The sequence below is a fragment of the Lepidochelys kempii genome, chromosome 7 (genome assembly GCF_965140265.1).
Source record: "Lepidochelys kempii isolate rLepKem1 chromosome 7, rLepKem1.hap2, whole genome shotgun sequence".
Lineage (NCBI taxonomy): Eukaryota > Metazoa > Chordata > Testudines > Cheloniidae > Lepidochelys > Lepidochelys kempii.
In genome coordinates, this window is record NC_133262.1 from 9,245,309 (window position 1) to 9,261,970 (window position 16,662).

Consider the following 16,662-nt stretch of genomic DNA (forward strand, 5'->3'; position numbering starts at 1 on the left):
CATTGCAGAAGTAAGGCTCTGGTGTCCACACAGATTCAATCAGTTACAAATCAGGGTTGCAGCAGTTAAATGAATGGGTAACAGCTGACACGGTTTTAGTAAAAAATTGAGTTCATGTCATTAAAAAACCCAAGAACCAAGATGGAAACTAGACAGTGAGTCATTTTTCCTTTTAGCAGTAACAGAAAATGTGACTGTTACCGGTGTGATGCCAACTTCTGCCCTGAGTGGAACAACCACCTGGGTCAGGAATAATAGGGACATGTGGCAAGAAAGAGAGAAGGCTGCAAAGCCCTTGGGAGGTTCCCAGCATAGGCACTGCATAATTCGGTTGTACCTTTCGGGCATATGCAGCTTTTCTGAGAGGCGAAAAAAAGATCAGAATCTGAAAAAAATATATACACAGTGTGCCTCTGGGTGCAGGGAGGACTACAAGGTTTACAAGGGCACCGTCATACCTGGCCCCTTAATCAGAAGAGGCCCATTATGGTTCCCAGACAGAAGTGCCGGAAGCTCCCGAGAAGTGGGTGGGCTACTAACACCCAAAGTGTGGTCCTGCCCCACCCCCGAAGCCCCATCCCCACTCTGCCCCAAGGCCCCACCCTTGCCCCATCTCTTCCCACCCCCATTCCGCCTCTTCCCCTGAGGCCCCACCCTCACTCCACCTCTTCCCCTGAGGCCCTGCCACTCGCTCGTCTCTGCCGTCACCCCCACCCGCACCCCCTGACTCACCCTTAAGGCAGGAAAAATAAGTGACAGGGCCATGGCCCGCTGTCCCAGTGCCCTTGTTGCCAGTTGTCCGGTTTTCGACCAGAAAGTCCACTCGAAAAGTGGACCTGATAGTGTCCAATCAACACTGCTGACTGGACACAAAGTCCAGTTACAGGAGTAACTGCAATGACTCCCCGCCAGGAGGGTGGGAACACCAGAGTCAGAGACCTCCTGGACTACAACCGGGGAGACTGGCTGGATCCCCTGATGCTCGCTCAGCGCATGGGGCTCTCCAGACCTCGTACTCCCCTGTGCGTACTTCAGGAGGTGAGGGCAGCTTTGCCGCCCGCTGCTCGGGTTTACCTTGACCGGGTCCTAAGGGTCCCGCCCACCCTCCATGCCAGGCCCTCTGGACCTTTTCATCGGGCCTCTGCCCCGTGGACCCGACTGACCCACTCCCCGCCCCCTCCACCGTGAGCCAGCTACACAAGCTGCAGCCGGTCCGTTTCCAGACCGCGCCAAGGAAACATCTATACACGCTTGTGCTCCACACCCTTCACGTCCTCACCCTCGCGTCCCGCCCCAACACAAAGTGGCGGGACCTCCTGCCACCTCTATAGGATGAGGAGCCCCAGTGGGCCGGTCTATACTCCACCTTGGTCCTGAGGCCCGCCGGGGATATCAGTTGGTGGCTCCTTCACGGGGCCGTGAGCACGGGCGTGTACTTGGCGCGGTTCACCCCAATCGCGGACACCTGCCCCTTTTGCGGCGTGAGGGAAACCCTGGCGCATGTCTACCTGGAGCGCGCCAGGCTGCAGCCCCTATTCCGGCTCCTTACGAATATTTTGTTAAGATTTTGGTTGCACTTTTCCCCTCACCTCCTTATCTATGCACTCCCTGTCCGTGGCCCCACTAAGTCACGGGACCTCCTTGTCAACCTCCTCCTGGCACTGGCTAAAGTGGCCATCTCTAAAACCAGGGTGAGGAGGTTGGCCAATGGAGTCTCCTGTGACTGTGGGGCCTATTTCCGATCCTCCGTCCGTTCACTCCTCCGGGCAGAGTTTCTCTGGGTGGCGTCCACTGACTCCCTTGATGCCTTTGAGGAGCAGTGGGCGCTGTCCAGGGTTCTCTGCTCGGTGTCCCCGTCCGGTTCCCTTCGTTTGACCCTTTGACCGCACTCCTGTCCCTGTTGTTCTTTAGTTGTCCCCCGTAATTATTTGGTTTTCTAGGTCCTGTAGACACCCCCCTTCGGCTGGGGTGGGGGGTGGGGATCCTTAAGCTTGCCCACTTCCTGGATCCCAATAGGAGGAGGGTGGGAAGAACAGCCACTGCTGCCTGGAGGAGCTGCAGCTCAGCTGGAAAGAGAGAACTGACTCCCAAGAATCCGGCTCTGGAGGAGAGAGGTAGTTACTGGCTCCATGCTGCCCCAGAGGGGATCCTGTCCGCCCCGCCCCGTTTGTCCCCAGGCCCTGCCTCACCACCCCGCACTGTGCTTGTCCACGACTCCTGCCTCACTCCGGGAACCGACCCCCCCACCACTATGCTCTTGCCCCTGGACACCTGCCTCGCACTGAGGACAATCCCCCCACCTCATGGGGGCCCACAAATATGTTTGGCACCGGGCCCACATATGGTTAATCTGGCCCAGGCAGGGAGATATAGGGACATGCAGTCTTTTGACTGGATACAAGGGCAAAAGTAGTAGGTGTCTAGTAGCGAACTATAGTTCTGCAAACAGAGAATGCCACTGGGAGCAATGCACTTCTGCAAGGCCTGCAGCTTTCACTGGCATTGTAAGGATCTGTCTTAACTTGAACAACGAAGAGGAGTGGGCACTGGAGCCCTGGGAATGGAGACATCACACCGTGAAATAATCATTTATCTATTCTATGTCAGCTCCTAGATTAGCCCTTTTTGGGGGGGACCAGAAGTCATACAAGAGAACAATAAATAACGTGACAGCTTTATTTATATATACTGGTATCCCATGTGCAGAGGCCTCTGGATAGCTAACAAGCAAAAAACGAAGCGGCAAAATAGCCCAATAAACAAACAAGAAAGCAGACAGAGAAGAGAGAAACCAAGCATCCTAGACAGTCTTCATCTCCACAAACCACATGTAAGACAACAATAAAAGACAGAGTAGTGTATCCATATACCTGTATATGAAAATGGTCAATCTTGGGATTGTTAATGACATCAACGTTTAAAGTATGACCAATAGTTTATTGACTTGTCCCAGTTTGCAGGTTAGGGTCAAGTCAGCATTAGAACTCAGGTCTCCTGACTTCCATTCTTTGCCCTTTACTCCTGTTTGTAAAAATCTAAAGCATTGGTGTGCCACTTTGACAGTAAGAGGTTTTTTTTCTATGCCAGGCCATACAATTAGCTGTCATCCATTTTAATATTAACTTCTGTTTCTAAGTTTGTGGCAGTTCAACATTTGTTATTAGAAATGGGAAGCAGAAAACCTGAGTTCTAATCCTGGCTTGACCCTAACCTGCAAATTGAGACATGTCACTTCATCTCTGTGCCTTTATTTCCCTGACCTAAGCTGTTTGGGGCCAGGACTTAGTTTACTTTGTGTTTGTACGAAGTAAAACACAACAGAATAGGGCCCTGATCCTTATGGGGCTACTGTAATAGAAATTCCAATGTTGTGAATTAATTCATGATACATAACGAACCAAACAAACATCACAGACCCTTGGATGGAGGGACGCAAACAGGTCATCTTTAATCCAGGTGAATTTCAACAATGTCAGATAATGAATGGTTCTTGAACCCTACAAGTGATTAGAGACAGAGCTAGAGAGGCAGACAATGTTTGCATGACAAGAAATTAGCACACTTAAAAAACAAAATAAAACAAAAAAGCTGAAAATAAGCATGTCCCCATTTGTACTCTTATTCAGGATTTCTAGGTGAAGTTTAAGGAATTGACCTAAAAATGGTTTAGAACCTTCCAATTGGAAGTTGCCTCTCTTCTCTGCAAGAACCCTAACTGCTTTGGAATTTGCTCCCCCTTTGCTCTGAAATAGCCTAGACTAATGACCTTCAAGGCACATAGCAAAGTATACATATTTTTCCTGGGCATTTGAAAATAGGGAGGGGGAGAATTATAAGGATGATGGCAGAGGGTAGCAATTTGAGTTTCTACATTGCACGGCTTGCGGAGGGAGGCTCAGAATTGATTACACTGCCTCACATTCAGGGTATTACTTGCCTTGTATTTTTATGTTAGTTATTTTTAAACATTTGTACAAATCTAAAGAAATGGTAATTTACAGAGAGAGAAAGAATGAATGTGCATGTGTGGAAGGACAACTTAAGCTAATCTATCCCAATGCTGATAACATTATCCTCTTTGCAGTCACTGAGAATGTGCTTGTCTCCATCTGTACAGAAGATCTGTAGAATTACTAATGACTAATTATGACTCCGATGTCTTAAGAGTGATGCCCTGATTTTTAGGGACAGTAAAACTAGAAGACAAAGATACTGCAGTATTATTTTAAGCACTCACTGTCCACTTGATCTTTACTGAACACAGGCAAATGGAAAGACAACGATAGAAACCAAAAAGGACAAAACAGAAATGAAGAAACACAGTGAGTTAAAATTTGCCCTAAATTCCATTTATGCTAACCCATCATCCAGTGAAAGGGAATTAACCAGACTTTCTGGAGAAGTTTGAAACATCTGTGGAAATGAAATACAAGGAGATTCCCCATTGGACACCTCTATAAGAGTTTGTTTTTGAAAACTAACACCAGCTACATTTGAAATGTTAACGTATTAGTGAACCACATCAGACTGAAAAAAAATCACAGCTAATATAAATGGTTAGTGAATAGAGGTCTCTGTTTTGAAACTGACACTGCGACATCTAGAAGGAAATGAGATGAAGCTCAGAGTCTGCTTATGAAGTTTGTCTGCTAAAATGGGAGGGAAGGGGCAGCACAAAAAAATTACTTCATTTGAACAAACTCTTTCAAACAAACGGTTATATCATGAGCTCAAATGGAAATGTGTCTGGCAGAGATATTTGGAAAGTTGTTTTTGGAAAGTCGAATGTGTAAAATTAAACTTAATTCTGAACTGGCAGGGTGGGGTGTGCCCTGAGCAAAGCTCTGTTCTCAAGACTTCAGAAGGTATTAAAAAAGTTTAAAACTTGCTTTCAGCTGCTGATTAAAAAGAAAGCCATTGCACGGTGTCTGAATGTTCTCTGCTTGCGAGGGGTATTTGGGAAAAAAAAAGGATCTTTTAAATAATCAGTAGTAAAGTCCAAGATAAAAATACAGAAAAAGTATTTCCAAAAGGCGTAACTGCATTGATTCAAATCCCTTTGCAAAACTGACGTATAACCACAGCAAAGGTTCTCAAAAGGGACTCATGATCCTGGGTGCTCAGCTTGAGACACTTAAAAGGGGCAGGTGCTCAGCACTTTCTAAAAACCAGGCCCCTTTAAAAGAAGTCTCTCATGTTGGCCAGACATGGGGACACTCAACTCAGTGATCACTTTTAAAAGCCTCGGCCCATCAAGGGGGACCTAGGTGTTCTGAAGACTCGCAAGAGCAAAAGCACTGGCCATTGGGCTGGATCTTGGGAGGTGCTGAACACGCTTAAACCCCCACTCCCTTGAGTATTCCACACTCCTCAGGATCAGGCCTATGGAACAGGATTGACTTTTCTTTTCTTTCTTTCCTTGAAAAGGAAAAACTAGAAAGTCTCACATTTTTGGTCAATATCTGTAAGAAAAATAAATGGTAGGGTGTGGTAGTACAGGAAATGAGTAGATATAGCTGTCCAAACTAACTGCATTTGCACCATAGGGAAGCAGAAATTCTCCATTTCCTCTCTTATTCCTCCACCCCAAATTAGGTGTGAAGCAAACATATGGAGTGCCAAGCTTCTGCACTGTTGCTTCATCAGCAATTTCTTCACCTGACCTGGAGGAAACAACCTTCCTGAGGTTAAAATGAGCATTGTCTATAAATCACAAGTTCAGCGTACATACCTGCAGATCAGATTCTGACAGATGTAAGTTGTTCAGTTATACACCTAGTTTCAGAGGTGCCTCTTCCCCACTCTGTTTTTATGTCAGACATATGCTTATAATGGTGCCTTGGATTTTTATTGCACGATTTTCCTTGGGCATCAGAATGGTTTCTCCTCTTATGTATGCGTGGTACACACCCCCGCACATGCCAACACTAACAGTTGAGCCTGGAGTCAGTTGTGTTTTAACTTGCAAAACTCACTTGTCCACATGTCCTCAGTTTGCTCCAGTGGGCTCAGAGCACGAAAATTCTGTCGCCTGAAGGGCAGGTACGAACGATGGAAGAGAATGCTCTGGGGTACATGCACGCAAAGTAACATGCACGGTAGTTCGGAGTCTCAGCGATAATCAGGCCAGTAGTATGACAAATAGCTACGAGGTGGGAAAAGCGTTGGTACAGCAGGTTCGTGTACCCAACATTGCTCATTAGTCTCAAAGAGAAAGAGAGAGAGAGAGAGAGAGGATCCTACATAATATGTTCTAGCCCAGTTCTCTTTTCTCTTTACCTGCACTGAAATTAGGTAAAACACAGATGGTCTTTAACTTCAGAAGAGAGAACTCTGTTTATTTGAGGCAAACAAGGTCACTTTTATATTGGAAGAAATGTCCCCAACACTCATAGATGCTTAAGTGAGCTTGCGCACCCCAGAGGGTCTCCAGTAACATTTCCCAGTGGCCCCAGAGAGCTACAGATATTATTGCAAAGATGTCACACCCTCTTTCCTCCCTCCCCCAACCAAATGGGTATCATGCTTGGAGACGTCTAAGCTGCATTTTTTATTTGGGATTTTGTCCAAGCCCTAATGGTATTCGCTCTTATTGACTTGCCAAAGTTGCAAAGAATGTCCATGCCACCACTCCATCAGCACTTTGCACCTTTCAATGTCGTTTCTAGGGTAGACTCCTGGATGCTCTATGCTGTATGTAAGAGACAAGATTCCTTGGCATACAGATTCAGCTCTCTGTGACAGGAGAAATTCATGTACGGTACCTTTTGTTCTTTTATCCAGGGTTCAGAGGTTATTTAAGAGGGAAGGACACCATGTCCCCTGCCTACATCACAGGAATTCCTCCAAATAAATAGGGCTGAGCAAATAAACATCCCAGCTCAGTTGGCAACTGCGTCAGCTCAGGTAACTTACAGGCCTCCTGAGGAGGAGACCGTTTCAAGTTCCTCCACTGGGGATTCTTTGCGTGAAAGACAGGCTGCCAATTCTGCACCAGAGTCCAAACTGAGCAAGTCCCTGTGCACAAGTGCCTCAGAGGGTTGGTGCCACTGAGTGGTCAGTCAGGTCTCCAAGGCAGATCTCTGTGGTGCCACTACCAAGAACAGAGGCCTCCAGGTATCTGTCCACATGACAATCCCCTCACATGAATCAAGTTGAAAAGTGTAGGCAAGTGCAGAAGTTCTAGGGTATTTATTTCCCCATCTGACAGATAAAGTCAGCTCTCTTTTTAGGTTAAGCATTGTTGTTGGGCTCATGGCTGAATACTAATGGCACCTCATTCACCCTTTAAACTCAGCCTCGCAAGGAAAAGTCATGAAAATTTACCAGCCCAGGAAACAAAAACCTACTGGCCCTCTCTTTACGACGATGATTTATAGTGATGAGAAAGCAAATGGTGTTTTAACCACTTGAAAAAAAGAGAAGTTACTGGCACCAGGTTAGTAGTCGAGACACAAATCTAATCATCTCTAAACTCTTCATAGTTAATAGCAGTTCTAATACCATCCACCTTGTCTTAAACCATATCTACTCTAAGAATACCACCCTAGCTAGGTTTCTTAATTGTTCACAGCTGTTAGCTAGATAAACCATGCATGTCCTAGAAATCAAGATATAGGATGAAATATTTGAAGCCAATGAATAAATTACCCTTCAATGTTTTTACTAAGAAGTAACTATTGCCAAATCTTTTATATACAGTCTTATTTCACCTCTGGAATAGGGACACAAATGAAATCCAGAAGGCTGTGATTATTTTCATTCAATTAAATCCTTTTTCATTGTATTAAGTGTCTGTTCAGTTCTACTCACTAGTAAAACGATGAGAATGACATAAAGGTGCATTTCTGAGGTACTTATGTGGCCCCCCTTACTGGGGTATCAGAGCACTTCACAATCTTTAACATATTTATCCTCCCAGAGCGGGAGGTGATGTTATCCCCATTTTACATACAGGGAAACTGAGGCATAGAGAGGCTAAGTGACTTGTCACTGTCAGACAGTCTGTGGCAGCACAGGGACAGGAACCCAGGTCTCCCAAATCCTAGACTAGTACCCTGACCACTGGACCATCCTTTACTCTCTGAGAGACCTGCTCATATATAGGCTAAGATTCAGTACTACATTGAGGTCTGAGATTCCCAAGCTTATTGAATGGGGTGGAGTTACGCTGGCAAGAGAGTTACATCAGGGTAAACTCGGAATAATACAGTGGTGAATTGGGCCCTGCAACTATAATGCAGTGTCATGTTGGCAAAGTCCTTGGGAGCCTAGGTACCCAAATTAATCATTCCATGCTTCCACAGTTCAAAAAACCCCCAAAACCCAACCAACCCCCCTCCATCAAACGATGTTTTTAACTAGACCCTCGGATGTTCAAATATACTCGTGGCATTTCATTGCAACAATTATAGGCTCAGTCCTGCTCCCACTGGAATGAATGGGAGGATTGCCATTCACTTCAACAGGAGAAGAACCAGGACCTAAAGCAAGAGATTGTGATGCATCATTTATACAACCCCCAAGGAAGGAATATTCAGTGTAGTCATTCAACCATTTCTCTCATGAATAAATAAAGCCTGAATGATTATTACACAACCCAATTTAAAAATGTGAGGGTTGAAACCTGATCTGCATAGCTAGAGGGTGGCTGGGTACACCCCAAAGCCCAGCATACAGAGCAAGCATTCCCGGAAGCGCTAGGCTGTTTGGCCCGCCAATGCATGTAGCAGCTGTCCTTTCACCAAAGGGGGTGGGGCTATCCACACTGGAGGTGTGGCCAGGCCCCTCCCACAGCTGCCGAACACTGGCACAGTGAACAAATGTTCTATTTTTCCAAAGCATGCACAAGTCCAGCTGCTGATCATGCTGCTCACGTGCTCTTCTGAGGCATTCTGCTCGCTCTACCACCGCTAGGAACACATCTTTCATTAGCACTCCAGGGTGGGCCAAATGCAGAGTTTGGCAGTACAGGAGTAGGATACAAGTAGATGCAGAGTGCACATTTTCACTGTAAAATGCCCGTAAGTGTTAAGGATGTGTTGGTGAAGGTTTCTTTAAAAAGGATGTCAAATGCCTTCTTTGTAGAAGGAGGATCATGTGATGGTAGGATCAGAGCACAAGACTAAAAAATATTAAAGATATAAGCAGATTAAACCCTCAGCATCAACCGTTATACTCAGTGGCTTTGGACAAACAAAAATTTACATGATCCTTGCTTCTAAAAGTTTTCAGAAAACTTTTAAAGCCCCTTTAGTAAAACACACTAATTAAGTCCTTGCTCAGGGTCAGGGTATGTCTACATTACAGAGCCTATACTGGCATAGCTATGCTGTCACAGAAGGAGTATTTCTATTGATGTAGAAACCCCACCTCCCTGAATGATGTTAGCTAGGTTGCGAGAAGCATGCTTCTGTCGATATAGCTGGGTCAACACTGCAGGTTTTGTTGGCATATCTATGTCGGTGAGCAGCGTGGTTTTTCCTCACACCGCTGACTGAGATAGCTGTGCTGACATAACTTAAGTGTAGACCCAACTCTGGCAAAATTCCAACCTACAACAATTTTGCCTTAAGGACTAGGATTTTGTCTTCAGAAAGATGGAGTGAAAACTAAGAACGTACTTTCGTTTTGTACCATATACCATTTAATGTACCCTTAGGAGTTCAGGTAGTTCAATTGCCAGCCTTCATTGGAATGGAATTCAATGACATGAGGTACATCCATATTGGCCATACAAGTACCATTTTGCTGGGCGTACATCATAAAAAGAGGTTCTATGCAACCGGGCCAGCTGATGTTCCAACATTCAGAAGACCTTGCCTTCATTTTAGAGCAGCACTCCCATTTGTGGACATAACAGAGATTTAAATAAGATTTCATATGTAGGGACAGATTTCCACTTTACGTGGCTTTCAGATGGAAGTTACATAGTGATGGTTTTGGAGAAGAGGATTCCTACACACTCCGTCATTTGCTAGAATACAATGTATAGAGGGGAAAATCAGCCTCATTGTAATAAACTTTTACCCCTATGGTGTGATCAAACAAAATCACTGTCTTACAGTCAGGAAAAACAAAAACAAAACCAACTGCAAGCAAGAACTGGCTCCACCTGTGATTGGATAACACAATACTTGCAAATATGTTTCTGCATTTTTTGTCTGCAAAGCAGGCGCAAAAGAAGTAGTAAAGAGAGCATCTGCTAAAGCATACTTCAAAGCACAGTTATCTCAGGACTAATTTTGATCATCCTTTCCTTGGATAACAACCATTTCATGATGCAAAGTATTATATTATATATTATATTATGATGGAACTTTCCTTAATAGCTATTCGGGAAATGCAAATAAACTGGAAAAAAAAAAAGCTACAGACAGTTTCTCCTGCCACAGCATTTTTATCTCGGACAGTCTGATGCAAATGTAGGCTATGTATTGACTTTAACCTATCGGATTCAAAGTACAAGTGCCTATGAGAGCAAGTAACCAGTCTCTTGAAAGGCTATGATAGAAAGGACAGTCAGTTTCAAAAAACAATTTTCAACACATCAGCCTGCAAGATGCATTTTACACAGCACCAACCTCTCAAACAGTGATTTTACAACACAGACGCACAGAGCTGATTCAATCATTTGAAAAGAAATATTTAACGACACCTCAGACTTGTAGATTTCAAATCTGACTAGTTATCTTAACACAAGGGAGGCTGGAAGCGTAACTTTAGCACGAAGCTGTTAATTACTACAAACGTGCTGTCTTATTAAATGACTCTTTAATCACGTTATTAATACACACATACCACTACTAGGAATTAGTAAATTTCTCCTGGACAATACTCTGGTATTTTTAGAAGCAAACAAAGATTGCCATAGGTTTACCTGATAAACTTCTCTGAGACCGCACCATGTTCTCATCACTTGATGGCAAGCTCTCATTCTCTGTGTGTACCACCTTCTCAAAGTTGTTACTGTCAAGTTCCAAACAAACCGGCTCCCACTGAAAAGCAAGTCTTCTACTCCGCACATGAACACCGAAGCCATGATCTACTCTTTCAAAATTCTCTCTTCCTGACTCACTCTGTGTACTCACTTAAATGCCTGCCGTTAGAGCAGCTTCATTTTATATGGAGTGCAAAGGGTAGGGGTGTTGCGAGAAGCCAGGGTCAAATCTTAAAACAAACTCCTCTTTCACTGTGCTTCCTGGGCAGACACGGAGGCATGCCCTGGGTGTTGCTTGAAGTCCAGCCAATGGCTGCAGTAGCTCAGCCCAACCAGAAGCTCACACAGCAGCCTTGTACTTCTTAACAGCTTATATAAATCTCTGTTAAGCTTCAGTAGCCACCACTATGTATTCTAATTAAATGTTAACCCCTTTTCCATGTGCCCTGACAACAACCCCATGTATATACTACAGGAAAAGAACTGAGGGAAGTAGTCCTGAGTAATACTCTCCACATTTTGATATTCAGCAGGCACTACACACATACCTACGGCACAGTGTGTACACACCCCCCCTCCCCCGTTTCCATCACCTCATTATCTGCCTGAAAGGGAACAGCGCTGTCATCTGTTCCTTCTGGCTGAGCTGCTGATCAAATAATACGTTAGAAATCCTGCTTCAAACATCTTCAGGAGTAACACACGGGAAAACACTTCAGAAGAGCTCTCACGGCAATAAATATATTAATGTCTCTTTTAGCTTGGCTATCGGAACCTGCAAACAATGTGAGGAGAGCATCCCCCTGGATGACACATTTCACGTTACCATATGCCTCCTGCTTAGTAACTGCACCTTATAACACTGAATAGGCCATCAGCCTGCTAAAGAGAAATACTTTTGAGCTACTGTTAAATTAACATAATCTTATTAATGCAGCACTTGCTGCATTAGAAAAGCAAACAGCCTCCTGCAAGCTGAGCACCTTCGCAAACAGACCACAGTACATAAACAGTCTGAAATAAGAGCCCACAAGAGAATCCCAGGCTTGCCTCAATAGTCAGTATAAAATTAGGCAGCAGCTCTGAGGCTTTAATTGTTAATGCCAGAGAACTACACCTTTTGTTTGCAGGCTATTTCTTATTAAGAAGCTAATGGGTTTTGAAGAAAGCCGTCAGTGGGTAGGTTTTGGAGGTGACCCCTAAAAACACAAGTAGTCTGGAAAGGTCGCTTTTCTTCGACCACACAATGAACGGGAAGTGACAGAGTAGGGCGCTGCTGAATCAACAAACCAAGGTGTGCATAGAAGAGCTGTCATGTCCATACTTTGGCAATAGTTTGGCACTGGATAGTTGTAAGACCCCACTGAAAAATTTCACTGATTCATTTCATATAGAAATTGTGACATATGGTGGATATATGACAGTGCGAGTTGCCATATGTGCCAACAGCACTGAAATCAAGTACCACAGAAAGAAAAAGCACAGAGGAAAGTCCCAGTCTTTTTGGGAAAGGAATAACCAAAGGAGAGAGACAGAAGAAAGAGTTAAGAACAGCTAAAAAGAACACAGTTGAGCTATTCAGAGAAGAGCAGCTCAACACAGAGGAGTGGACAAAGGCACAGCTAGTCAGCTTGCTGGATTCATAGAATCATAGAATATCAGGGTTGGAAAGGACCCCTGAAGGTCATCTAGTCCAACCCCCTACTCGAAGCAGGACCAATTCCCAGTTAAATCATCCCAGCCAGGGCTTTGTCAAGCCTGACCTTAAAAACCTCTAAGGAAGGAGATTCTACCACCTCCCTAGGTAACGCATTCCAGTGTTTCACCACCCTCTTAGTGAAAAAGTTTTTCCTAATATCCAATCTAAACCTCCCCCACTGCAACTTGAGACCATTACTCCTCGTTCTGTCATCTGCTACCATTGAGAACAGTCTCGAGCCATCCTCTTTGGAACCCCCTTTCAGGTAGTTGACAGCAGCTATCAAATCCCCCCTCATTCTTCTCTTCTGCAGGCTAAACAATCCCAGCTCCCTCAACCTCTCCTCATAAGTCATGTGTTCTAGACCCCTAATCATTTTTGTTGCCCTTCGCTGGACTCTCTCCAATTTATCCACATCCTTCATGTAGTGTGGGGCCCAAAACTGGACACAATACTCCAGATGAGGCCTCACCAATGTCGAATAGAGGGGAACGATCACGTCCCTCGATCTGCTCACTATGCCCCTACTTATACATCCCAAAATGCCATTGGCCTTCTTGGCAACAAGGGCACACTGCTGACTCATATCCAGCTTCTCGTCCACTGTCACCCCTAGGTCCTTTTCCGCAGAACTGCTGCCTAGCCATTCGGTCCCTAGTCTGTAGGGATTCTGACAACAAGTAGAGGAATGGTGGTCCAGGTTCACAGAGAACATCCAGCCCATTGGCAGAAGGTCCAGCAGGCAGGGGAAATCTTGGAGTCAACTCCCCAGAGAGAAACAGGGAAGAGGCTGACAGAGGTAACATAGGGGCTCCATCAAGACCAAATGTATCACTGCAACAGGAATTGGGGACAGATCTACAGGTAGGCCAAGAGAAGGTACAGCTGGATAGGGACAGACTTCATCTGGAAACTCAGCTACTTGAAGAGCAGCAGTGAGAGATTGCCGACAAAGAGAAGATAAAGACAAGGCTCATCAACATCACCTAGAGACAGAGAGGCTGTGTCAGGAAAATCCTCATCTGGTAGATGAGTCAGACCCCAGGTGCCCGTGCTGGTGGGTGACAGAGACTCCAATTGTTCCTTCGCTTTAGGGAAGGGGATGACATAGATGTGTCTCTAAGTGCTTTTGAAATGGGGTGTGAATTGAACAAAGTGGGGCTAGATGGCAGGACAGCAGGTTCCAAAACAGGGGGTGGGGAGCGCTAGAGGGAAGGTCTGTGCCTGGAGAGTGTGTCTAGCGACCTTGAGATTGGGGCAGTGACCACACTTGGTTCAGGCTCCAAGACCCTGAAACACACCAGGGATCCAGAGCACAGAGGCTTGTATTCCCCTCACATCAGGGGTCCACACTAGGATCTGAGATAAAAACGGTGATTTATTGCAAAATTTGAAGGACTAAACATTTTTGGTAACTAAGCACACGAACACACATATAGCCCTTTTTGTGCAAAATTTCTACCAGTTGGAGTCATGCAATGGCTTTTTAAAGTGTTTGGAACCAAAGGAGGGGTAGCCTTAGAACCAGTCACATGGCCTCCTTGCATAAAAATAACAAGGACCCTGTAAAGTAATGATCCCTTTGTTATGGATGGGCAAAACAAGGCTCAGTATCGGAACCAGCAGATCACAGTATCTCTTGAGGAAGTCACTAGGGACCCAATTTTTGGACATATTCAAGTACTCCAGTTCCCCTAGACTCCAAGTGGAGCAGCGGGAGTGCAGCACTTCTGAAAAATCAGACCCTAGATCTTTCCTGGCCTATGTTCTGCCCTTGCCATCTGAAAATGGGAGCAAAGAGGCCTGGCTTGACCTGAGTAATTCAACATGGAGGTGGCTTAATTTCTTGGAAGACAGGATTAGGGAGGTAACTGGCTAGGCAGGCTAAAAATGGACCGTTTGTGCTAAGAGAAGTAAATGGGTCAGTAAGCTAAAAGACAGAATGTCTGGACTAGCTAAGATACAAGTGGGAACACCCAGGAAGCCATTTACTAAGAACAAGAGAACAATGGACAAGAGAAGTTGGGAGGGTAAAGATAAGGTAATGAGTAAAGTCGAACATGGACAGAGCGTGCTGTACAGGAACTGGTTCCTGCAAAGTAACAAAGCCAATCCCAAAACATGGGATCCAATGTGTAGTAAACGTAATGTGACGTGTCAATGGATATAAAGCAAAGGGGTTTCTGTGTAACTTGGATGTGCGGTATGCCCTGTACACACTCCCTATGCTTAAAGCCTGATCAACTCAAGTGTAGTTTAATTGCATGCCAATAACGAAACCTCAGTGGCAGGTTCAGAGGTAAGCCGAGTACTTGGGAATGGAATGGATAAGGTCTTGGATGCTACTGAATGGATAAGGTCCCAGAAGCTACCCCAACATCTTGATGCCATGAGTTGGATCCACTCATCTGGAGCAGATAGAGTATAGACTCCTTAGTGTGGGGGTTGCAGCCTAGCATTGTGGGAAATAGCATTGGAAGGGTTTAAGGCCTAAATCTGAAGAGGTTAGTACCATGCTGGCGAAATCAGTTAAATCTAAGGGCGGAGCCTATGGACTCCCCAGAGAAATATTAGGGGGAGATGGGAACTGAGCGTAAAAACTCCAGAGAGTGGTATTAGAGGAGGGGGAAAATGCTTGGCAAAGCACAGCAGAGGTCCGTTAAATGCCATAAATAAATAATTGGCAAAGCACAGTGGAGATCTGCTAAATGCCACTAAAAGGACGCAGAGGCTATGCCAAAATGATGTTATTAGAGGCAAAATCTAAAACTAGACAGGATTTAAGGTGTGATTGGCTTCAAGTGCTATTGTTCCTACTTTATTTATATAGTTGGGTGGGGAAAATATACACTTGTGCTCCAGAGTCAGGGGAAGCCTGCAGAGTCTGGGCTGTCCATTGCTGTGGAACACAAAGCCTAGAAACCCTATCTCAGGCCAGCTCTAGTATGTACTGACTTTGAGATGTTTGTGAGGTGCAATGCAAATGTGAAGTATTGCTCAGGCCAGGCACAGGCAGGTGGAGTTCTGGGCCAAGCAAGGCTGACGCTAGAGATTTTGCTGTCCTGGCCATCCAATCCCCACCTCCTCCCCAAGAGGCATTGGAAAGAAGGCAGCAGCTCTGGGGTAGCACTGGTTCCCACACTACGCTATTCAGTGGGGGAGGCACCCAATAGCAGACACCCCCCCTGCTACCTTCTATTGTGTGGGGACATGCTGGAGCAGCTGCTATCAGTTGGCCACTGTCATTGGTGCACCTTTAAAGGGACTGTACCCGCACTGGCTCAGCTCCCAGCTGGAGACAGAGAAGGGAGATGGGCTGGCGGAACCCCTTTAATATGCCATAGGTGGCTGCCTAGGTCTAACATGGGCCCCAAGTCTGGGCTTACAGCCCTGTGCCCTTTCCTCTCAGTATTTCAACATATGGGGTGGGCTGTGAAAGAATAGTGCGAGAGGAAGAGCAGAATATTTTCAATAGTTCTTCACAGTCTCAGCTTTCATTAAAAAAAGAAAAAGCTACTTTATCATTCATGGCTGTGAAAAAAAAGTACAGAAACTATCCCTGAGCTTGCAGGGAGTCTAAAACAATCTCTCTAAGTGTGACCTTCCCCACTCTGTGCAAGTCTTGTCTATGCTATATAGTCCTAAATGGTGCTCATCAACACAGTATCCGAGTGCCTTCCAGTAGCATATTAAGCAATGTGACTACACATCACAGGTTTGTTCTCTCATATTGCTCCCAGGGGAAGCAGCACGTGCAGTGGCTGTCCTGTTTCGGTAGGGGGCTTTTCTTTATTTAATACACCTGCAAATCATATAAGAAAGAAGAGGGCGGAAGGATCAAATGAGGAAGATGGTGCACTGGAGAAGCGCAGAAGATGTATAGATTAAGAGGTGTATGTGGCAGAGGCAATACTGGTTTCATCTTCCTGCGGGGTGGTGGGGGAAGGTTCAGCTTTCAAGAGTTTGCTACCTCAGGTCACAAGGCTCTAGGGGATCCCCCTCCTCAAACGTGTTTTGTGTTTAA

The 16,662-nt window shown here is 45.3% G+C and overlaps 1 protein-coding gene across 5 annotated transcripts in view; it reads right to left on the reverse strand.

The window, feature by feature from the left end:
• FRMD4B (FERM domain containing 4B) overlaps positions 1 to 16,662 on the reverse strand; it is a 198,167-nt gene that overhangs the window by 107,544 nt on the left and 73,961 nt on the right. The window contains exon 1 of one of the 5 annotated variants that reach the window (XM_073351062.1): positions 10,880 to 11,097. The exons of 2 other annotated variants lie outside the window; for them this stretch is intronic. In XM_073351062.1, coding sequence (XP_073207163.1) covers positions 10,880 to 11,041 — 162 coding nt within the window. In that variant the 5' untranslated portion in view covers positions 11,042 to 11,097. Of the gene's footprint in view, positions 1 to 10,879; positions 11,098 to 16,662 lie in introns of those variants that run through there. 2 more of the 5 variants (XM_073351061.1, XM_073351065.1) reach the window with 2 other exon arrangements.